The sequence below is a fragment of the Chlorocebus sabaeus genome, chromosome 16 (genome assembly GCF_047675955.1).
Source record: "Chlorocebus sabaeus isolate Y175 chromosome 16, mChlSab1.0.hap1, whole genome shotgun sequence".
Classification (NCBI taxonomy): Eukaryota; Metazoa; Chordata; class Mammalia; order Primates; family Cercopithecidae; genus Chlorocebus; species Chlorocebus sabaeus.
The window spans coordinates 30,439,597-30,463,840 of record NC_132919.1 but is presented as its reverse complement, the minus strand read 5'-3'; the positions used below and the strand labels follow the sequence as shown (position 1 = coordinate 30,463,840).

The 24,244-nt window shown below is 45.6% G+C and overlaps 1 protein-coding gene and 1 long non-coding RNA gene across 7 annotated transcripts in view; one reads left to right on the top strand and one right to left on the bottom strand.

Moving 5' to 3' along the window:
- Positions 1 to 24,244, top strand: part of LOC103242690 (uncharacterized) — a 35,696-nt gene that overhangs the window by 6,240 nt on the left and 5,212 nt on the right. The window contains exons 4-6 of one of the 3 annotated variants that reach the window (XR_012088778.1): positions 11,288 to 11,469; positions 14,280 to 14,420; positions 15,453 to 15,763. The exons of 1 other annotated variant lie outside the window; for it this stretch is intronic. This is a non-coding gene — a long non-coding RNA (uncharacterized lncRNA). Of the gene's footprint in view, positions 1 to 11,287; positions 11,501 to 14,279; positions 14,421 to 15,452; positions 15,764 to 24,244 lie in introns of those variants that run through there. One more of the 3 variants, XR_005238503.2, reaches the window with a different exon arrangement.
- RNF135 (ring finger protein 135) overlaps positions 14,711 to 24,244 on the bottom strand; it is a 30,114-nt gene continuing 20,580 nt past the window's right edge. For 3 of the 4 annotated variants that reach the window (XM_008010978.3, XM_008010977.3, XM_008010976.3), the window contains 2 exons: positions 19,036 to 19,125; positions 14,711 to 15,955 (listed from right to left, as the gene is read on the bottom strand). In XM_008010978.3, the coding sequence (XP_008009169.2) occupies positions 15,929 to 15,955; positions 19,036 to 19,125 (117 nt within the window). In that variant the 3' untranslated portion in view covers positions 14,711 to 15,928. Of the gene's footprint in view, positions 15,956 to 19,035; positions 19,126 to 22,393; positions 22,458 to 24,244 lie in introns of all 4 variants that reach the window. The other variant, XM_008010979.3, reaches the window with a different exon arrangement.

Genomic DNA, 24,244 nt, shown 5'->3' with positions numbered 1-24,244 from the left:
TGGCTTGAAGGTACATCACTCAGCACAATTACTTATTAAAAGGTATTTGATTATAACTGTCAGTGTTGAAAGGAAATTTCCAGACAAGAGCTTCATCTGTTAATGAAGCTGCATCCAGTCTTCTTTTTAATTTTCTTGAGCTCCTTTCAGATAAATTGGAAAACAAATACCCTCAATTAAGACAATTGATATTGCAGGGCGCAGTGGCTCACGCCTGTAATCCCAGCACTTTGGGAGGCCAAGGCGGGTGGATCACGAGGTCAGGAGATCAAGACCATCCTGGCTAACATGGTGAAACCCCGTCTCTACTAAAAATACAAAAAATTAGCCAAGTGTGGTTGTGGGCGCCTGTAGTCCCAGCTACTCGGGAGGCTGAGGCAAGAGAATGGCACGAACCCGGAAGGTGGAGTTTGCAGTGAGCGGAGATAGCATCACTGTACTCCAGCCTGGGTGACAGAGCGAGACTCCATCTCAAAAAAAAAAAAAAAAAAAAAAAGACATAATTGATATTAAGAAGCCTACCCCCAAATGGCCTGAATTTCTATGGAGTGATTAAGAGCATGATTATCTCCAATACTTTACTAGCTGTGTAACACTGACTAGCAATGTTGGGCAAGTGACTGACATCTCTGAAAAACATAAACCTCATCTGCAAAATGGAGCTATTTCATAGGACTCTTCTGAGGATTAAATAAAATGATGCAGGTAAAGCATTCATCACATTGCTTAAAATGTAGTACATGCTCACATATTACCCTTAACAGCTACATTTTAAATTAGGAATTTATTTGCTGATTTACATCATCTTCCCAAGGGCAAATTGATTAGCCTGTCCACCAAACTGTAAACTCTGAAAGGCAAAAACGCATTTAATTTTTAATCACTTTAGAGACATTAAAAATTTTGCTGACTTCTCTTTTTGTTTGAGACAGAATCTCACTCTGTCACCCAGGATGGAGTACAGTGGTGCAATCTAAACTCACTGAAACCTCCACCCACCCCTACTCTTCCATCCCCCACCCCTGGGCTCAAGCAATCCTCCCACCTCTGCCTCCTGAGTAGCTGGGACTACAGGCATGCACCACTATGCCCAGCTAATTTTTTCTTTTTTTGTATTTTTTGTAGAGACAGGGTTTTTATCATGTTGCCCAGGCTGATCCTGAACTGGGCTCAAGTGATCCACCTGCCTTGGCCTCCCAAAGTGCTGGCATTACAGACATCAGCCACCTGGCCTGCTGACTTTTTAAAAAATCTTTTCTACATGCATACACACACAGAAATATATGTACATTCTCAAGATTTTTTTAGACCACAATCCATTTCTGCCAAACAAAAAAATTCCATGGAATGGTACATTTATAATTTATTTTCTTGCTCTTCTGTAAAGTGAGAAACAAATTATCATCTCTGTTTACCTCTGCAAAGAAATCACCAGAATTAAATATAAGAAAATAATTCAAAAGAAAAAATATAAATAGATAAATATGTACAGTCAGCCCTCCATATCCATGAGTTCTACCTCTGTGGATTCAACCAAATGGGGATGCAAAATACAATATTCTCAGAATGCAGAACCCATGGTTACAGAGGCTTACTTTTCACATCCGGGGTTTCAGCAGGGCCAACTACAGGACCTGAGCATCCTCAGATGTTGGTATTCAAGGGGATCCTGGAACTAATTCCCCTTCAGTATCGAGGGATGACCATGTATATATATATAGTCATGCACCGCACAACATTTTGGTCAGTGATGGACCACATATATGAAAGTGGTCCCATTAGATTATAAACTGTATTTTTTACTGTATCTTTTCTGTGTTTAGATACGTTTTGATACACAAATGCTCACCATTGTGTTACTGTTGCCTACAGTAGTCAGTGTAGTAACATGCTGTACAGGTTCATATGGTTTTATGGCATTGAGCACTTAACCTGTGGGATCGCCAGGTGTCAGAATTAAATTGAATTATAAGACATCCAGCCAATGTCTGTTACAGAATTGCTTGTTTTGTGTGTGAGGAAAAAAACTCACACATATCTGGTATCAAAAGTGTTGTGCTGAATGACTGTGTCAGAGAATAGGAAAAAGACACTTTGGGCTGGGTAGGGTGTCTCATGCCTCCAATCCTAGCATTTTGGGAGACCGAGGCGGGCAGATCACTTGAGGCTTGGAACTTGCAACCAGCCTGGGCAATATGATGAAATCCTATCTCTATAAAAGATACGATAATTATCCAGGCATGGTGGCACATGCCTGTAGTCCCAGGTACTCAGGAGGCTGAGGCAGGAGGATCTTTTGAGCCCAGGATGTGGAGGTTGCAGTGAGCTGAGATCATGCCATTGCACTCCAGCCTGGGTGACAGAGTAAGACTCTGTCTCAAAAAAAAAGACACTTTGGTTTTTTTTTTTTCCTTGATATCTCAAATACATATATTATGATATCTCAAATACATATATTATGTTTGTATCAACAGATATATATATAGATATAGATATTCTGTGTAAGCAACATTACACGCTTTAAAAATGTTAAAAAATTGAAAAATGTACAATTTTAGGGGAATAGCTAAATTAAGTATGACATAACATGATTGGAATTTATGCAGTCATTTAAATTAGTGACTGTGAGAGAGATGGAAAAGTATTTACAAAATAAATGAGAATATAGAAATATAAAACTATATACAATTATGACTATGTAAAAACCATGTGATCTATTCATTTATGCAAATTTAACCTTCTAGACTTTTTAAATTTTGAACTTTTACAAGCATGCTCCTGTGTTACTCAGATAATAAAAACTAATGGATTTACATAGATATTAGATAAGACCACAAATGAAGGAAAAAGTATGTTAAAGATCATAAATTAATTTTAGTACAACATCTTTTGTAAAATTTCAAAGTTTATTGATTTATTTTTATTTATTATCTTTTTTTTTTTTTTTTTTTGATAGAGTCTTGCTCTGTTGCCCACACTGGAGCGCAGTGGTGTGATCTCGGCTCACTGCAACCTCTGCCTCCTGGGTTCAAGCGATTCTCCTCCCTCAGCCTCCCAAGTAGCTGAGATTATAGGCATGCACCACCATGCCTGGCTAATTTTCGTATTTTTTAGTAGAGACGGGGTTTCGCCATGTTGGCCAGGCTGATCTTGAACACCTGACCTCAGGTGATCTGCCTGCCTCGGCCTCAGAAAGTGCTGGAATTACAGATGTGAGCCACTGCGTCCAGCCTTTTTTTTTTTTTGAGACGGAGTCTCTGTTGCCCAGGCTGGAGTGCAGTGGCATGATCTTGGCTCACTGCAACCTCTACCTCCCAGGTTCAAGCGATTCTCCTGCCTCGGCCTCCCGAGTAGCTGGAATTACAGGTGTCCACCACCACGCGCGGCTAATTTTTGCATTTTTAGTAGAGACAGGGTTTCACCATGTTGTCCAGGCTGGTCTCAAACTCCTGACCTCAGGTGATCTGCCCGCCTCAGCCTCCCAAAGTGCTGGGATTACAGGCATGAGCCACCGCGCCCGGCCCAGCCTTTTTACTGAGAGAGTCTCAAGTCTTGCTCTGTTGCCCAAGTTGGAGTGCAGAGGCGCAATCTCAGCTCACTACAGCCTCTGCCTCCCAGGTTCAAGTCATTCTCCTATCTCGGCCTCCCTAGTAGCTGGGATTACAGGTGCATGTTACCACACCTGGCTAATTTTTGTATTTTTAGGCTGGTCTCGAACTTCTCACCTCAAGTGATCCACCCGTCTCAGCCTCCCAAAGTGCTGGGATTGCAGGTGTGAGCCACCACACCCGGCCCAAAGTTAATTTAATAATTATGTATTTTAAACTAAGTAGAAATATTTAGAAGGATAGCAATGCTTTAAGTGAAATATTAATGTAGGATATCATGTTTATTAAGTCATTCAACTAAGTTACTAAGTTCCACTATGCTTAAGGCTCTATGCTAGGTGCTAGGGACATAGTAATGAACCACATAGATTTATCAAGGCAGGCAAGTTGTGAACAAGGAAGTTCATCTTTAGGCATCCATATTTCTTCTCACTAGAATCCTCCAAATCATTCCCTATTTGCCCTAACCACCCCTTCCAAAAACCTTCCCTGAGAGGTACATCTCATAATCTAAATCTCCTCTGCCTTCCTCCTCCCCACCCCATCGATAGCCCATGCTAGCCTGGCCTGTGTGACTGTGTCCCATTCCTTCTAGCAATCTGCTGTCCCTGCTTGGCTGTGTTAATAGATCACCCCAGGTGACGTAATGTTTTAACCAAGCAGAACCACAAATATCCCCAGAAAGCTCTTAGGAAAATGAGTGGCTTTCCTGTCCCTGCTCCTACTATTATGGGTCAGCTTTGATCTGATCTAAACTTGCTGTGCCCACGTCGTCATGTTAGACTCAGTAAGTGAAAGATGCCAGTTCTCCTAGCGGAAACCAGATCTGTATATGCACTCTGGGAAAACATAGCTTTCGACTATGTCTTCCTTCTGGACAAGAGGAGGGCACTCCAGGCAAAGCAAACTGCATGCAAAGGTACGTGGTGTGAGGCAAAGCAAGGGGGCTAGGGTGGAGGGTGTATGTGGGAGAATGGCAGGAAATGAGGGCTGGGGCAGATAAGAGTAGAGAGGTAGGGAAGTTGAACTGTAAGCACTGGTGGTCACAGTGGTGAATCTTAAGCAGAGAAGTGACATGATCTGATTTGTGTTTTGGAAAGCTCATAGTAGCAGAATTAGGAGGATGAATAGGGAAGGGGTTCTGACTGGAGTTACAAGGGCTCCGTGATATCATGAAATATATATATTTGGTCTTCCTCTTGTTTCCTGATATGGAGCTCCTAAAACCCTTGGCATCTCTGGACTGATGAGTGTCTTTTGGATACCAATTAAATGACTAGAGGCTGGGGGCCCTTAGAGAGCTTCAGGATGGGGACTGGTCACTGGAAAGATCAAGGCAAGATGAAAGTGTTGGGACTTTCAGCCCTACCTCTGGAGAGGAGAAGGGAGCTGAAGGTTAGTTGATCGCCAGTGGCCAATGATTTAATCAATTGTGCCTACAGAATGAAGCTTCCATAAACACTCCAAAGGAGTAAGTTTGGAGAGCTTCCAAATAGCTGAACATCTGGAGGTGCCTGGAGGGTGATGAGCCTGGAGACAGCATGGGAACTCTGTGCCCTTCCCACATGCCTTGCCATATGCATCTCTTCCATTTGCCAGTTCATTTGTTTCCTTCTTTTTTTTTTTTTTTTTTTGTTGAGACGGAATCTCGCTCTGTCGCTCAGGCTGGAGTGCCGTGGCCGGATCTCAGCTCACTGCAAGCTCCACCTCTCGGGTTTACACCATTCTCCTGCCTCAGCCTCCCGAGCAGCTGGGACTACAGGCGCCCGCCACCTCGCCTGGCTAGTTTTTGTATTTTTTTAGTAGAGACGGGGTTTCACTGTGTTAGCCAGGATGGTCTCGATCTCATGACCTCGTGATCCACCCGTCTCGGCCTCCCAAAGTGCTGGGATTACAGGCTTGAGCAACCGCGCCCGGCCCCTTGTTTTTTTTCTTTTTTTTTTTGAGACAGGATGTTGTTTCTGTCACCCAGTCTGGAGTGCAGTGGTGCACTCACGGCTCACTGCATTCTTAACCTCCTGGGCTCAAGTGATCCTCCTGCTTCAGCCTCCTGAAGAACTGGGACTACAGAACTGGGCACCACCATGCCTGGCTAATTCCTTAAAATTTTTTTGTAGAGATGATGTCTCACTGTGTTGCCCATGCTGGTCTCAAACTCCTGAGCTCAAGTGACCCTCCTGCCTCAGCCTCCCAAAGTGCTGGGATTGCAGGTGTGAGCCACTGTGCCCAGCCCATCTGCATCTTTTGTAATATCCTTTATAATACATGGGTAAACATAAGCATTTTCCTGAGTTCTGTGAGCTGCTGTAGCAATTTAATCTAACACAGAGAAGGGGTTGTGGGAACGCCAATTTATAGCTATCAATCACAAGCACAGACCACAACCTGGGGCTTGTGATTGGAATCTGAAGTAGGGACAGTCTTGTGGGACTGAGTCCTCAACCTATGGGATCTGACAGTATGTTCTGGTCGATAGTGTCAGAATTGAACTCAATTATAGGATACCTAGCTGGTCTCTGCTGTAGAATTGCTTGCTTGGTGTGTGGGGAAATAATTCCCATACATCTGGGTTGACAGAAGCATTCTATGTTGAGAAGAGAGTACAGAATAGGAAACACAGCACTTTGGCCGGATGCGGTGGCTCACACCTATAATCCTAGCACTTTGGGAGGCTGAGGTGGGCGGATCACCTGAGGTCAGGAGTTCGAGACCAGCCTGGCCAATATGGCAAAACCCCATCTCTACTAAAAATACAAAAAATTAGCTGGGCATGGTGGTGTGTGCCTATAATCCCAGCGACCCAGGAGGCTGAGGCAGTAGAAGAATCGCTTGAACCCAGGACGTGGAGGTTGCAGTGAGCTGAGATCATGCCACTGCACTTCAGCCTGGCCAACACAGCAAGACTGTCTCCAAATAAAATAATCCAGGAGAGGCTGGGCGCAGTGGCTCGTACCTGTAATCTCAGCAGTTTGGAAGGCTAAGGTGAGTGCATCGCTTGAATCCAGAAGTTTGAGACCAGCCTGGGCAACATGATGAAACCCCACCTCTATTAATACATACATACATATATACATAAAATCATCCAGGAGAGAAGAGATAAGAGTCTGAACCCAGAGTGTTGATAAACAGGGAAGAGCAGGGGCCAGAGCTGAGATGGTTTGAGGAGGCGGAATCAAGTGTCGGACCCTGGTGCCTAATTGATACGAAAAGCAGTCAAAGAAAAGAACCTACAGTTACTCCCAAACATGATATCCTGGAGACTGCCCCTGACTAAATCCATGAGGTTCTCTCCCACAGGGCATATTGATTTTGAAAAATAAAAGTGAAACACTTCAGTGGGGAAGGAGAGAAGATACAGTCCTTCATTGAGATAATACAGCCGTAAAAGAATGAGACCTCTGGTGAAAGTCATGTCTCTGGAGAGAAGAAGAAGGAACTATCGCTCCAGACCAATCTCTTAGAATCATGTTTCCCAAAGTGGTAAAACAAGAGATCACTGTAGATGGAGTGAGGACATTGAGAAACAGTGACTCTCGAGTCTAGGAAGTCTTTCTCTTTTCTCTTATCTTTGGATCCTAAGTCAAGATGAAAACAAGGGCTCCTGAGCAAGCCTCCGGTCCAGAGCCTCAGACAGAGGACAATAGTAAGCTAGTCACATTGTTGCCGTTTCCTAGAAACATGTTTAGAGTTGTCCCTGTACCTAAAACACATGACTCTGGTTTCCATCTATATAAGTTCAAATGTTTTTTGTGGTTTTTTTTTGAGATGGAGTCTTGCTCTGTCTCCCAGGCTGGAGTGCGGTGACGCAATCTCGGCTCACTGCAAGCTCCACCCTCCGGGTTCATGCCATTCTCCTACCTCAGCCTCCTGAGTAGCTGGGACTACAGGCGCCTGCCACCATGCCTGGCTAATTTTTTTTTGTATGTATTTTTAGTAGAGACGAGGTTTCACCATTTTAGCCAGGATGGTCTCGATCTCCTGACCTCGTGATCCGCCTGCCTCCGCCTCTCAAAGTGCTGGGATTACAGGTGTGAGCCACCGTGCCCGGCCTAAATGTTTATTTTTAAAATTGGCCAGACAGGGTAGCTTATGCCTGTAATCCTAGCACTTTGGGAGGCCTAGGCAGGTGGCTCAAGTGAGGTCAGGAGTTCGAGACCAGCCTAGCCAACATGGTAAAACCCCGTCTCTCCTAAAAATACAAAAATTAGCAAGGTGTGTTGGTGGGCAACTGTGATCCTAGCTACTTGGGAGGCTGAGGCAGGAGAATCGCTTGAACCTGGGAGGCGGAGGTTGCAGTGAGCCGAGATCACACCACTGCACTCCAATCTGGGCAACAGAGAGACTCTGTATCAAATAAATAAATAAAATAAAAGTATGTGAGGAGGGGAAAGTGAGTTGACTTAGGAAAAAATATTAAGTAAATTATGGTACAAGAGATCTGAAAAGCTGTTAAGAATCATCCAGTTGGCACATGAACAGCTGAAGACTGGGAAATGCTGTCCTTAAAAAAATCCTGTGGCTAATTAGGAAGGCAAATCCCAAATCAAAATAAATCTTCAGCATGATGTAAATACTACAATTAAAGAGGAAGTCTACAGTCTTTGAAAGGACAGTCATGCAGTGGTTAGGGTTTTCAGGAATCATGAATGAGGATGAATTTGGAGTCTGGGGCTAAGGGCTCAAGCAGAGTTAGGGGTGATGGAGCTAAGCATACACCAAGGAAGATCCTTAATTTCCTGTCAAAAGTCCCAAGTTCCCTGGGGAAGGCCTTTCTCCCTTAACCAGGGCAAGGGGGCCTGAGATGTCTCCTCAGATTTCTCAGGCATTGATTGATTTTGTGTTTTGTTGCTGAAATCAGCTGGAAAAAAAAGTCTTCAAATTAAACTTTTCCAGGAAAAAAAAAAGTAAGCCACACACAGTGGCTCACATCTATAAAAATCCAGCACTTTGGGAGGGTGAAGTGGAAGGATTGCTTGAGTCTAGGATTTTGAGACCAGCCTGGGCAACATAGGGAGAACACGTCTCTACAAAACATAAAAAAACTAGCTGGGTGTGGTGGCTCATGCCTGTAGTCCCAGCTACTTGGGAGGCTGAGGTAGGAGGATCACTTGAGCCCGGGAGGTCAAGGTTGCGGTGAGCCATAATGACACCACTGCACGCCAGCCTAGGTGACAAAGCAAGACACTGTCTCAAAAATAAAATAAAATAGGCTGGGTGCAGTGGCTCACACCTGTAATCCCTCCACTTTGGGAGGCCGAGGCAGGCGCATCACCTGAGGTCAGGAGTTCGAGACCAGCCTGGCCAACATGGCGAAACCCCCTCTCTACTAAAAATACAAAAATTAGCTGGGCATGGTGGCCCATGCCTGAAGTCCCAGCTACTTGGGAGGCTGAGGCAGGAGAATAGCTTGAACCCCGGAGGCAGAGGTCACAGTAAGCCGAGATCCCACCACTGCACTCCAACCTGGGCGACAGAGCGAGACTCTGTCTCAAAAAAATAATAATAACATAAAATTTGCTGGGCGCGGTGGCTTATGCGGGTGGATCACAAGGTCAGAAGATTGAGACCATCCTGGCTAACATAATGAAACCCCATCTCTACTAAAAATACAAAAAATTAGCCAGGCATGGTGGTGGGTACCTGTAGTCCCAGCTACTCATGAGGCTGAAGCAGGAGAATGGCATGAACCCAGGAGACAGAGCTTGCAGTGAGCTGAGATCGCGCCACTGCACTCCAGCCAGGGTGACAGAGCGAGACTCTGTCTAAAAAATAAATAACATAAAATAAAATAAAAATAAGGCCAGCACAGTGGCTCACCCCTGTAATCCCAGCACTCTGGGAGGCCAAGATGTGTGGATCACTTGAGGTCAGGAGTTCAAGACCAGCTTGGCCAACATTGCGAAACCCAGTCTCTACTAAAAGTATAAAAAATTAGCTAGGCGTGATGGCACGTGAGGCAGGAGAATCACTTCAACCTGAGAGACGGAGGTTGCAGTGAGCCAAGATTGTGCCACTGCACTCCAGCCTAGGCAACAGAGTGAGACTATCTCAAAAACAAAACAAAACAGTATTTGAGAGAGAAGCAAGGAACAGATAGATATAACTATTTTAGAAGTTTCCTCAAGCCTAACAAGATGGTGGCTTCCTGCTTAGCAGGTGGTCTTCCAGGAACCCAAAGCCCCAGATCCAATAGTGGGTTCGACAGAACTATCCAGCAGCTGCCTCACCAGAGTGTGTGAGTGGAAGAGAAGAGAGAAAGAGAGAAGCAGCCCACAGCACTGATGAGGACACTCCATTCTCCCCAAACCCCAGGAGAAAAAGCACTTAAGAGAGACAAGGCCTCACAGAAAATAAATTTTTTAGAGCAGTGTCCCCAGATAGCACAAGAAGCTGCCAAAGGAGTTCCTGGTGCTCTCCCATGAGGCTGTGTGTCTCTCCTACAGACTGAATGTTTGTGTTCTCCCAAAATTCATGTACTGAAATCCTAACCCCAAATGTGACAGTACTGGGAGGTGATTAGGTCATGAAGATAGAGGCTTCATGAATGAGATTAGTGACCTTCATGAATGAGATTAGTGACTGTAATCCCAGCACTTTGGGAGGCTGAGGTGGGTGGATCACCAGAGGTCAGGAGTTCAAGACCAGCCTAGCCAACACGGTGAAACCTTGTCTGTACTAAAAAATACAAAAATAAGCCAGGTGTGGTGGCAGGCACCTGTAATCCCAGCTACTCAGGAGGCTGTGGCAGAGAGAATTGCTTGAACCCGGGAGGCAGATGTTGCAGTAAGCCAAGATCACACCACTTCACTCCGTCCTGGGTGACAGAGTGAGACTCTGACTCAAAAAAAAAAAAAAAAAAAAAGGGAGGTGGGGGAACTCCTGAGAGCTCCCTCACTAGACACCAAATCTGTCAGCACCTTGATTTTGGACTTCCCAGCCTCCAGAACTGTGATAAATAAAATTCTTTTCTTTCTTTCTTTTTATTTTCTTTTCTCTTTTTTCTTATCCCCCCTCTCTCTTCCTCTCTCTTGCTCTCTCTCTCCCTCCCTCCTCTCTCTCTCTTTCTTTTAGACGGTCTTGCTCTGTCACCCAGGCTGGAGTGCAGTGGCATGATCACAGCTCACTACAGCCTTGACCTCCTGGGCCCATGCAGTCCTCCAGCCTCAGTCTCCAGAGTCGCTGAGATTCCAGACACATGCCATCACACTCAGCCAATATAAAGATTTTGTGGAGATGGGGTCTGTTTGTTGTCCAGGCTGGTCTCAAACTCCTGGGCTCAAGTGTTGCTCCTGCTTTGGCCTCCCAGAGTGCTGGGATTGCAGGAATGAGTCACCATACCCAGCTGAGAAATACATTTCTGGTTTTTGTAAGCCACCCAGTCTATGGGAGTCTGTTATAGTAGCCCGAATGGACTAAGACAGTCCCCAGGGAAAGTCTTTCTGGCTTGGTCCATGGGCAGATGATTTCCTCACCCCCACAGTGCAGACCCCAGTGACAGGTCCTCATCCACTGGCATTTCAGCTTTAGTTATTCTCCTTTGGAGATTTTATGTTTTGTTTGAGGGAAGGACACTATTTTCTACAGTGTCCTGGAAGAGATATGCTGACACAAAGTGCAAGCCAAAAGCAAAGGAATTAAAAGTGATAGCCTTCCTTCCTTTCCTATCTTTCTGATTCTAGTGCTCTGGCTCCAGTCTGGGGACGTCATGTGGCCAGCAGATAAAACCAACACTCGCAGAGGCCTCATTGCAATACATACTGTCTGAGAGGACAATATTTAACCAAAGAACCTCAAGAGGCTGAAACCCTGCACTCCAAACTCTGAATCTTGACTCAAAAGGCAAACATCAAAGTAACTCTGGGTGAGAAGATAAAAGCTCCATGATGCAGAAAGTGAGGGCCCATGGCTTCTTTTTATTTATTTATTTATGTATTTATTTTTGAGACAGAGTCTCGCTCTGTTGGCCAGGCTGGAGTGCAGATGCGCAATCTCGGCTCACTGCAACCCTCCATCTCCTGGGTTCAAGTGATTCTCCTGCCCCAGCCTCCCAAGTAGCTGGGACTACGGGTGCCCGCCATCATGCCCAGATAATTTTTGTATTTTTAGTAGAGACGGGGTTTCACCATATTGTCCAGGCTGGTCTTGAACTCTTGACCTTGTGGTCCGCCTGCCTCGGCCTCCCAAAGTGCCAGGATTACAGGCGTGAGCCACTGCGCCCAGCCTTATTTATTTATTTTTGAGACAGAGTCTTGATTATCACCCAGGCTGGAGTACAGTGGCACGATCATGGCTCACTGCAACCTCCGCCTCCCAGGCTCAAACGGTTCTCCTGCCTCAGTGTCCAAATAGCTGGGATTACAGGTGCATGCTACTATGCCCAGCTAATTTTTGTATTTTTAGTAGAGACAAGTTTTCACCATGTTAAGTAGGCTGGTCTCGAACTCCTGACCTCAGGTGAACCATCCACCTCAGCCTCCAAAAGTGCTGAGATTATAGGTGTGAGCCACCACACCTGGCCACCCATAGCTTCTTAGTGGTCACTTGGCACAAACAGGGAACCCCTGTCCCTGCTTAGACAACTCAAGGCCACTATATTAAGGACAACCACCAAAATCAGAAAGAAAGGGTACCTCATGACTTTAGGGCTAGCTGTGTCCCATCAAAGCGGAAGGCCAGGTCCTGGCCTTAGCATAGGACCTTATCGGAGAGTAACAAGGGGAGAGGCTTCAGAGTGAGAAAACCGGTCAGGCATGGTGGCTCAAACCTGTAATCCCAGCACTTTGGGAGGCCGAGGCGGGTGGATCACTTGAGGTCAGGAGTTTGAGACCAGGCTGGACAACATGGTAAAGCCCTGTCTCTCCTAAAAATACAAAAATTAGCCGAGTATGGGGGTGCACACCTATAATCCCACCTACTTGGGAGGCTGAGGCACGAGAATCACTTGAACCCTGGAGGCGTAAGTTGCAGTGAGCCGAGATCACACCACTGCACTCCAGCCTGAGCGACAGAGCAAGACTCTAAAAAAAAGAGGAAAGAAAAAAAGGTGAGAAAACTAGGCCTGGTTTCAGCTCTGCCATGACTGGCTGATCAACCCTGGACAAACCACCACGTCTGTCCCGGCCCCTGCTTCCTTATGCATCAATAAGAAGGTAATAATGCCCATCACACAGGGCAGTGGTGAGGCTCAGAAAGCATATTAGTAGACCATGTGGAAGAATTCTGCTTGCCCCTGTTTTGAAGGAGCGATTAATCATGTATAGAAATTAGGCATGAGTCTCAGGATGATAAAGGCCAAGGTGGGTGATACTAAGATGCAATTCCGTCATTGCTGCTGTGATTATCACCACCCTTGTATTCTTCCAATTTCCTCACCTCCTACTTTATTTAATGCTTTCAGCAACCCTGTGAGGAAGATAAGGAAGGGCAAATAATTATGATGTCCATTTTAGAGGGGAAAGAAAGGCAAGAAGAGTTTATACTGTCAAATGCTGCCTGGCTGGTTTGCATGACAGGGCTTTCTCTTCAACCTAGTTCAGGAGCTGAATGTCCCATCTCAGAATAGGTGCTAGTCAACAGTAGAGCTCTTATATGGATGAATTGTAAGACAAAAAAAAAAAAAAAAAAAAGAGAGAAAGAGAGACATGTATATTAGGAGATAAGAGACATCAAATAATGGGTATGAGGGTTCTTTCTGGGGGTGATGACAATATCCTAAAATTAGATTATGGTGATGGTTTTACAACTCTGTAAATACAGTAAAAAACATATATTTGTACACCTTAAGTGAATTTCATAGAATGTAAATTATATGTCAGCCAGGCGCAGTGGCTCACGCCTGTAATCCTAGCACTTTGGGAGGCTGAGGTAGGCTGATTGCTTGAGCTCAGGAGTTCGAGACTAGCCTGGGCAACATGGTGAAACCCCATCTCTACTAAAAATGCAAAAATTAGCTGGGAGTGGTGGCGGATGCCTGTAATCCCAGCTGCTCGGGAGGCTGAGGATCACTTGAACCCGGGAGGCAGAGGTTGCAGTGAGCCAAGATTCACACCACTGTACTCCAGCTTGGGTGACAATGTGAGACCCTGTCTCCAAAATAAAATAAATAAATAAATAATATTCCCAACAAAGCTGTTAAAGGAAAGAACATACCATTTTTTTTAATGGGCAAGATGAAACTACTGTGGCTATGGATGCCTATTTGAGTGATAAAACTCTAAAGAAATGCAAGGAAGTGATTAGTGTGAAAGTCAAGACTCCTTTCAGGCACAGGGAGGGTTTTGTGATTAGAATGGGGCACAGGAAGGAGCTTCTGGGGCGGGTGGTAGGTTCTATTTCTTGACCTGAATGATAGTTACAAGGGTATTTACCTTATAATAACTCATTAAGCTCCACATGTTTCATGTAGTTTTCTGTATCTGTTTTCTTATACAATAAAATGGTTGTTAAAAATAGGGGAAATCAAGTATGAAATAACACCCTGTGTCAGACATACTGTAGGGTGGCCCCCGTGAGCCCCACTTCCTGGCATTCATGTCCTTCTGTAATCCCCTCCCCTGGAGTGTGGGTGGTACCGTGACTTGCTTCTAATCAATAGAAGGCAAAGGCAATGGGATGTACATGATTACGTGTTTATGTGGTTATGCTATGTAAGATTTTGTGTCATCTGGCTAGGATACCCTCTCCCTTGTTGGCTTTGAGGAAGCAAGCAGCTATGGAGTAAGGAACTGAGGGTGGTCTCCAGCCAACAACCAGAAAGAAACTGAGGCCCTCAGTCCAGCAGCTCACAAGGAACTGAAGGCTGCCAACAACCATGTGAGTTTGGAGGCAGATCCTTCCCCATTCGAGCCTCTGATGACCCTGTGTCCCCAGATGACATGTTGATTGCAGCTTGTAAAACTCCGATGTAGGAGCCTCAGCTAAGCTATGCCCTGACTCCTGACTCACAGAAAGTGTGAAATAATATATATGTGTTATTTTAAACCATTAAATTTGTGGCAATATTCTTCATAGCGATTGATAAGTAGCAAATTGTGTTTAGAGATCCTCTGAGACTGTCCTCAGGTTCAGTGATTCACTAGAAGGATTCACAGAATTCAGCAAAGCTGTTGTACTCATGGTTACAGTTTATTACAGTGAAAGGCTACAGATTAAAATCAGCAATGAAGAAAGGCACAGGAGGCAAGGTCCAAGAGAACTTCCAATTATCCTCTCCTGGCAGAGTCTTCAGGATAATGCTTAATTCTCCCAGCAATGATGTGTGGCCACAATGATGTGTGCACAGAGTATTACCAACCAGGGTAGCTCACCCATGCCTTGATGTCTAGGGCTTTTACTGGGGATTGGTCACATAGGCATGCTTCGCTGCCCACATGGCTGACTTAGTCTCCTCAGCTTGACCTTGCAAGGTCAAGCTAATACTGCATGGCCCAAGGCCCACAGGTAAACAAAAACACTCTTATCAGGCAGGATATTCTAATGGCTTAGAGGTTATCTCCCAGGAGCCGGGCAGGGGCCTGTCCTTTATTTGGAATGTCCAGGGTTCAAACATCCCAAGTTCATCCTGTATCACACAAAAGGATTAACTTCAAAAGTGGTATTCTTGGCCAGGTGTTGTGGCTCACACCTGTAATCCAGTACCTTGGGAGGCTGAGGTGGGAGGACTGCTTAAGGCTAGGAATTCGACACCAGCCTGGGCAACCTAGGGAGATCCAATCTCTATTGTAATTTTTCTTAAAAGTGGTATTCTTAAGTTACTACCCTGATTGATGACAGGGAGAGAGACCAGGAAACCACTGTGTTGTAATCCCTGAGGAAACCTTATACCTTTACTTGCTTTATTATCAGGTAATTTCCAGGATGTAAGCCATACAGCCAGAAGGCAGGGTGCAGAGGAGAGGAGGCAGAGATGGTACACTCATACAGAAGCTTCTCCTGATTGTCCACCGAATAGAAGGCAAGCTTCCCCTCCTCAAGGTTCAGCCAGATGCCCACCACCCCAGGTCTGTCTGAGCCAAGGACAGTTTCCTTGACCATGTGCCATGCAGAGAGCTGGTTAGTCCCCTTCCATTCCACACAACAAGAGTCCATAGTCCTTCCCAGGACCTGATCACGGCTCATCTCCCAGGAAGCCACCCCAACTGCCCAGTGGCTGCAATTCCTAGTGTCCACTTCCCAGTAATGCTTTCCAGAAAAGAGGGCCTGGGAACACAAGACCTGGCTGGTAGAAAACCTCTCACAGCTCCAGCGATAGGGTTGTGAGCGGTGAGACACAGTCACTGTACGGGAATCGGTGGACACCTCCAGGCTGCAGGAAAGGCTCTTCAAGTTAAAGGTTGGATGGATGGCCCCTTTGGAAAAAAAAAAGAACACCAAGAACATGGCCAGTCATCTTTTGACCATCCATGCTAAGAAGTCTTCAAATAGCAAAAAGCAACTTTGTATCTTTTAGTGTGATGTTTCACTCACACTGGCATTAAAATTGGTACATCACCCAACAGGAAGAAATGATAAATGTTTCAGATGATAGATATGCTAACTACCTTGATCTGATCACTATGCATCATATGTATTGAAACATCACTATGTATCCCATAAATATGTACAATTATTACATTTATTTATTTTAAAAATTTATTTAGAAAAGAAGCAGGATTTTGCCATGTTTCCCAGGCTGGTGTTGAACTCCTGAGCTCCAGCAATCCTGCCATCTCAGCCTCCCAAAGTGCTGCGATTACAGGCATGAGCCACGGCACCCAGACTATACAATTATAATATGTCAATTTTAAAAATCAGGCCAGCCTGGCGTGGTGGCTCACGCCTCTAATCCCAGCACTTTGGGAGGCCGAGGCGGGCAGATCACAAGGTCAGGAGATCAAGACCATCCTGGCTAACACAGTGAAACCTCATCTCTACCAAAAAAAAAATACAAAAATTAGCTGGGCGTGGTGCTGGGCGCCTGTAGTCCCAGCTACTAGGAAGGCTGAGGCAGGAGAATGGCGTGAACCCAGAAGGCGGAGCCTGCAGTGAGCCGAGATTGCACCACTGCACTCCAGCCTGGGCAACAGAGCAAGACTCCGTCTCTTTAAAAAAACAAAAAATAAAAATAAAAATAAATAAATAAATAAAAATCAGGCCAGCTCCCTCAGCCAGGTGCACTGGCTTACTCCTGTAATCCCAGCACTTTGGGAGGCCAAGGCAGGTGGAACACTTGAGGCCAGGAGTTCAAGACCAGCCTGGCCATCATGGCCAAATCCTGTCTCTATTAAACATACCAAAATTAGCTGGGCGTAGGCCAGGTGTGGTGGCTCACACCTGTAATCCCAGCACTTTGGGAGGCCAAGGCGGGCAGATCACAAAGTCAGGAGATCAAGACCATCCTGACTAACACGGTGAAACCCCGTCTCTACTAAAAACACAAAAAATTAGCCAGGCATAGTGGTAGGCTCCTGTAGCAGAGCTTGCAGTGAGCCGAGATCACGCCACTGCACTCCAGCCTGGGTGACAGAGCGAGGCTCCATCTCAAAAAAAAAAAAAAAAAAAAAAATTAGCTGGGCATGGTAGCTCATGCCTGTAATCCCAGCTACTCGGGAGGCTGAGGCAGGAAAATTGCTTGAGCCTGGGAGGCAGAGGTTGCAGTGAGCCAAGATGTGCCACTGCACTCCAGCCTGGGGAACAGAGAAGATTTTGTCTCAAAAACAAAACAAAACAAACAAACAAACAAACGGTGGCCCACGCCTATTATCCCAGCACTTTGGGAGGCTGAGGCAGGCAGATCACGAGGTCAGGAGTTTGAGACCAGCCATGGCTAACCTGGTGAAACCCCATTTCTACTAAAAATACAAAAAATTAGCCAGGTATGGTAGCACATGCCTGTAATCCCAGCTACTCGGGAGGCTGAGGCAGGGGAATCATTTGAACCTAGGAGCCAGAGGTTGCAGTGAGCCGAGATCGTGCCATTGCACTCCAGCTTGGGCAACAAGAGCGAAACTCCTTCTCAAAAAAAAAAAAAAAAAAAAAAATTCAAGCCAGGCACAGTGGCTTATGCCTGTAATCCCAGCACTTTGAGAGGCTGAGGTGGGAGGATCACTTGAGGCGAGGAGTTCCAGACCAGCCTGGGCAACATAGAGAGACCCTGTCTCTACAAAAATAAACAAGCAAACAGCCAAAAATTGGTACATCAACTTGCAATTTTCTATACATACCTCTGATATTATTATATCAACAATACCCCTTTCCCATATTAATTTTTACTAACCCACTAGTCATCTTTTAGGAAGCCCTCTTGGCATCCCACCCAGCAAAGTCATCTCTTGCTTTTCTCAACACCTCTGGTGCTTTATGTGTTCTCTCATGATACTTACCAGCTTCTATCTATCTATCTATCTATCTATCTATCTATCTATCTACCTACCTACCTACCTACCTATATATATATATTTTTTGAGACAGAGTTTCGCTCTTGTTGCCCAGGCTGGAGTGCAATGGCATGATCTCAGCTCACCACAACCTCTGCCTCCCAGGTTCAAGCAATTCTCCTGCCTCGGCCTCCTGAGAAGCTGTGATTACAGACATGCACCACCATGCCTGGCTAATTTTGTATTTTTAGTAGAGACAGGGTTTCTCCATGTTGGCCAGGCTGGTCTCGAACTCCCGACCTCAAGTGATCCACCTGCCTCGGCCTCCCAAAGTGCTGGGATTATAGGCATGAGCCACCGTGCCTGGCCCATCTTCTATCTATCTAGCTGTTTATACCTTCCCAGTTAAACTGAAACTTCCTGACTAAGGACCATATCTTATTCACTTTGTATATTTCATACAGTTTCCTATTGAGTGAATAAATTGCTAACTCTTATAAAACATGACTACTCCAGGTGTTTTACTCATACTCACTCACTTAACCCTCATAGCAATCCCGCAAGAAAAGTACTATATTATCTCCGTTTTACAGATGAGGAAACCCAGGCTCTAGGAGCTTAAGTGACTTGTTCAAGATCACACAGCTAGTTAGTGGAGCTGCTGGGCGTCAAACCCAAGCAGTCTGGCTCCGGGATCCATGCTCTTAAGGACTGTCCCAGACTGAGATGGCAGAAATATCTCAGCAGGTTTAGGAAAAGGCAGTTGGTTGTAGTCGGTGGCCACAGCACAGATGCAGAAATACCTCAGCAGGTTTGGGTATTTGGCTGTAGTTGGTGGCCACAGCAGAGAGGCTCAAAGGTTGGCTGGACTCTTGAGTGCTCTTGGATCTAGAGTCTCAACCTGCTTTGCCTTTGCAATCAACTCCCCCCGTGGAGGGACCTGGTATAGGGAACACACCCATGTGCAGTAAGCCAAGGAGTGGCCCTAGCAGTAGGGAGATGGACATATGATGTTCTCGAAGCTCTGCTCCACAGCAAGCCAAACCCAGGTTTAAAGTGGACCACATACTTACACTGAGCAAACTGAGAAGCTCTCTTGAGTGCAGGGTGGCTCTGGTCAGGCAATGGGCATGAGGAGGAAGATGGGGCTTCCGGGAGTTCTCCTAAATAACAAAAAAATTAAGAGAGGAAAGTCCCATCAGAAAAAGGCAAACTGAAGGTATCCAAACATCATGATCAAGGCACATGGCTTGTCTTCTTATCATCTGCACATTTTTCAGTGTCAGGACTGGATCAGGCAGAGGCAGTGCCTGCAGCCCGGGTATGTGCACCTCCATGTTCTCACTGTGGACTTTCCACTCTTTCTTCACTAAGCTCTCAGCTCCTTGCTGGGAAAGATCTCGTCCATCTATGTGTTCTAAGCACCAAGCCCCATACCAGCCCCATAGATAGAAGGTGTTTTATGCACACTCATAAAATAAAAGTAACTAATACAGTTCCAGGGGATTGCAGCACCCTAACACCTAGAATATCCAGGACCCCCAAGTCAATGCTTTAAACAGGTGTTAAACTGGGTAACATGAGTTGGTGTGAGACTCATCACCACTGCTGACACCTCCTAATTCCCTCTCAATGTGCTAAAGTTTAATTATTAACTTAAAGCAGTCATGTGTGCTAGAGTGCAATGACCACGTCAGGCAGATGATAAGTAACGGAAGTCCTAGACTGCAGACTTTGAAGGCAAAGTCTTGTCCTATTTGTATCTTGAAGTGACAGCAGCTGAAGTGAATCTAAGACTCTGCTTGAGAAGAGACAAAAGACCTTGTCTAGGGTGTGCTTGTGATAACTTAGGTCATGAGAGCAAGACAGCTGCCTGTCAAGAGGTCATCCTCAAAGTTCAGGTGGGAACTGAAGCAATCCATGTGTCCATAGAAAGAGAAATGGATAAAGAAATGTGATGTATACATACAATGGAATATTATTTAACCTTAAAAAGTAACAAATTATGGCCAGGTGTGGTGGCTCACACCTGTAATCCCAGCACTTTGGGAGGCCAAGGCGGGCAGATCACAAGGTCAGGAGTTCAAGACCAGCCTGGCCAATATGGTGAAACCCCATCTCTACTAAAAATATAAAAATTAGCCAGGTGTGGTGGCACGCGGCTGCAGTTCCAGCTACTTGGGAAGCTGAGGCAGGAGAATCGCTTGAACCCGGGAGGCGGAGGTTGCAGTGAGCTGAGATCATGACACTGACTCCAGCCTGGGTGACAAAACGAGACTCCATCTCAAAAAAAAGGTAATGAATTCTGGCTGGACACGGTGGCTCATGCCTGTAATCCCAGCACTTTGGGAGGCTGAGATGGGCAGATCACCTGAGGTCAGGAGTTCGAGACCTCCCTGGCCAACATGGCAAAACCCTGTCGCTACTAAAAATACACACACACACACACACACACACACACACACACACAAAATTAGTCAGGCGTGGCAGCACATGCCTATAATCCCAGCTACTACTCAGGAGGCAGAGGTGGGAGAATCGCTTGAATCCAGGAGGCACAGGTTGCAGTGAGTTGAGATCGTGCCACTGTACTCCAGCCTGGATGATAGAGCAAGACTCCATCTCAAACAACAAAAAAAAGCAACAAATTCTGATATATGCTACAACACAGGTGAGCTTGGGGAACACTACACTAAGTGAAGTAAACCTCTCACACACAAATATTGTATGATTCCACTCACATGAGGTATCTAGAACAGTCAAATTCATAGACAGAAAGTGGAATAGTGGTTGCTGGGTGTGAGGGGGTTGAGGGAATTGTCGCTTAATGGATATAGAGTTTCAATTCTGCAACATGAAGCAAGGCATGGTGGCCCATGCTTATAGTCCCAGCTAGTTAGGAGGCTGAGGCAGGAGGATCACTTGAGGCCAGGAGTTCCAGACCAGCCTGGGCAACATAATGAGACCCTGTCTCTACAAAACAATTCTTTTTTTTTTTTTTTTTTTGAGATGGAGCGCTCTGTCGCCCAGGCTGGAGTGCAGTGGCGCAATCTCAGCTCACTGCAAGCTCCACCTCCCGGGTTCATGCCATTCTCCTGCCTCAGCCGCCCGAGTAGCTGGGACTACGGATGCCTGCTACCACGCCCGGCTAATTGTTTGTATTTTCAGTACAGACAGGGTTTCACCATGTTAGCCAGGATGGTCTCGATCTCCTGATCTTGTGATCCGACCACCTCGGCCTCCCAAAGTGCTGGGATTACAGACCAAACAATTCTTTAAATAGCTGAACATGGCGGTGTGAGCCTACAGTCCTGGCTACTGGGGAGGGTGAAGCAGGAGGACTGAGGTTACAGGGAGCCATGGTTGTGCCACCATACTCTAGCCTGGGCAACAAAGTAAGACCTATCCCTAAAATTAAAATAAAGTTACAGGCCAGGCACAGTGGCTCACACCTGTAATCCCAGCACTTTGGGAGGCCAAGACAAGTGGATCACCTGAGCCCAGGAGTTCAAGACCAGCCTGGCCAACATGGCTAAACCCTGTCTCCACTAAAAATACAAAACAAATTAGCTAGGTGTGGTGGTGGATGCCTGTAATGCCAGCTACTCGGGAGGCTGAGGCAGGAGAATTGTTTGAACCCAGGAGGTGGAGGTTGCAGTGAGCCAAGATCGTGCCATTGCACTCCAGCCTGGGCAACAAGAGTGAAACTCCATATCAAAAAAAAAAAATTAAAGTTACAAAAAAGAAAATGATCTGGAGATTGGTTATATGATAATGTAAGCACACTTAACAGTACTGAGCTCTGAGCTGCCTACTTTTTTGTTGTTGTAGCCAAGGCTGGAGTGCAGTGGCCCGATTTCAGCTCACTGCAACTTCTGCCTCCCAGGCTCAAGTGATACTCCCACTTCAGCCTCCCAAGTAGCTGGGACTACAGGCGTGCGCCACCACAGCAGGCTAGTTTTTGTATTTTTGGTAGAGAAGTGGGTCTCACTGTTACCCAGGCTGCTCTTGAACTCCTGGACTCAGGTGATCCGCCCACCTCAACCTCCCAAAGTGCTGTGATTACAGGTGTGAGCCACTGCACCTGACTGAGCTGCCTACTTGAAAACAGTAAATTTTATGTTATATATATTTTCACCACAATTTAGAAAAACACAAAATTCAGATGAATATCACTGTTCTCCTATTTAGCTGATAGGATTGTTACTTATTGTTAATTAGTGTTTTTAAAATGTTTGACTGGGCACCGTGGCTCACGCCTGTAATCCCAACAATTTTGGGAAGTTAAGTCAGGAGGATCACTTGAGCCCAAGGGTGGGAGACCAGCCTGGGCAACATGGCAAAACCCCATCTCTACAAAAAGTACAAAAAAATTAGCTGAGTGTGGTGGCACACTCCCAGCTACTTGGGAGTCTTCGGCGGGAAGATCACCTGAGCCTGGGAGATTGAGGCTGCAGTGACTGTGCCACTGCACTCCAGCCTGGGTAACAGAGAACTTGTCTCAAAATTTAAAAATTAATTAATTAATTAATTCAGCAGAATGCAGATTATAAACAAAAGAAAAAGAGAGGAAAAAAAATTTTATAGGCCGGGCGCGGTGGCTCAAGCCTGTAATCCCAGCACTTTGGGAGGCCGTGATGGGCGGATCACGAGGTCAGGAGATCAAGACCATCCTGGCTAACACAGTGAAACCCCGTCTCTACTAAAAAATACAAAAACCTAGCCGGGCGAGGTGGCGGGCGCCTGTAGTCCCAGCTACTCGGGAGGCTGAGGCAGGAGAATGGCGTAAACCCGGGAGGCGGAGCTTGCAGTGAGCTGAGATCCGGCCACTGCACTCCAGCCTGGGCGGCAGAGCGAGACTCCGTCTCAAAAAAAAAAAAAAAAAAAAAAAATTTTATAAACGTTTGCAAGACCTACTGAAGTTATTTACTTTCTTTTTAAATTAACACTCCCTAATACTTTTATCTCTATTGATGAGAGAAATAATCTACACTTAACCATGGAAACTGATATTTTTTTCCAAAGAATAATGGTTATCCAGTTAAGAGCAACATTTTAAGCAGAGCAACATCCTTAAACATGAAAATGCTATGAGATATGTCTATAAAGTGGCACTACGCAAATCTTATTTAAAATTCGCTAGGGGCTCAGTGTGGTGGTTCATGCCTGTAATCCCAGCGCTTTGGGAGCCAAAGCACAAGGAGTGCTGGAGGCTAGGAGATCAACACCAGCCTGGGCAATAAAGTGAGATCCCTGTCTCTATTTAAAAAATAAATAAGGCCAGGCGCAGTGGCTCACGCCTGTAATCCCAGCACTTTGGGAGGCTGAGGCAGGCGGATCACCTGAGGTCAGGAGTTTAAGACCAGCCCGGCCAACATGGTGAAACCCCGTCTCTACCAAAAATACAAAAATTAACCAGATGTGATGGCAGCAGCTTGTAATCCCAGCTGCTCAGGAGGCTGAGGTAGGAGAATCGCTTGAACCCGGGAGGCAGAGGCTGTGGTGAGCCGAGATCGTGCCACTGCACTCCAGCCTGGGCGACAGAGCGAGACTCTGCCTCAAAAAAAAAAAAAATAATAATAATAATAATAATAATAATAAACAAATAAAATAAAATGCACTAGGATACATGCTGAGATATACTTGAAATGGGTCAAAGTTTAAATGTAAAACATGAAACCACAGATTTAAATGTAAACTGTAAAAGTAAAAACACACACATATACCTGAGAAAATTCCTTTCTAAACTTCAGGGGGTTGAGTTTTCTAACTAAAACTTAAAATCTACAATGCATAAAAGAAAAAACGAATAAAATTTACTACATGAAAACAGAAGCAAGACCTCTTCTCCACAAAAAAATAAACAAAAAATTAACTGAGTGTGGTAGCGCCGCCTGCAGTCCCACCTACTCAAGGGGCTAAGATGAACGAAATGCTTGAGCCCAGGAGTTCCAGGCCAGCCTAGGCAACATAGCAAAACCCTGTCTCTCCCCAAAACACAAGAATCAGCCGGGCGCGCTGACATGCGCCTGCAGTCCCAGCTACTCAGGAGGCTAAGGAGGGAGGATCACTTGAGCCTGGGAGGTCAAGGCTGGGGTGAGCCATGATCGCACCACTGCACTCCAGCCTGGGCAACAAAGTAAAACCTTGTCTCAAAAAAATAAAAAAGAAATATTTAGAGCCCAGGAATTGCCACAGCACTCTAGTCAACCAGTCTAGGCAACAGAACAAGACCCTGTCTCCTGTCTCTAAAAAAAAAAAAAATTGAGGCCAGGCATGGTG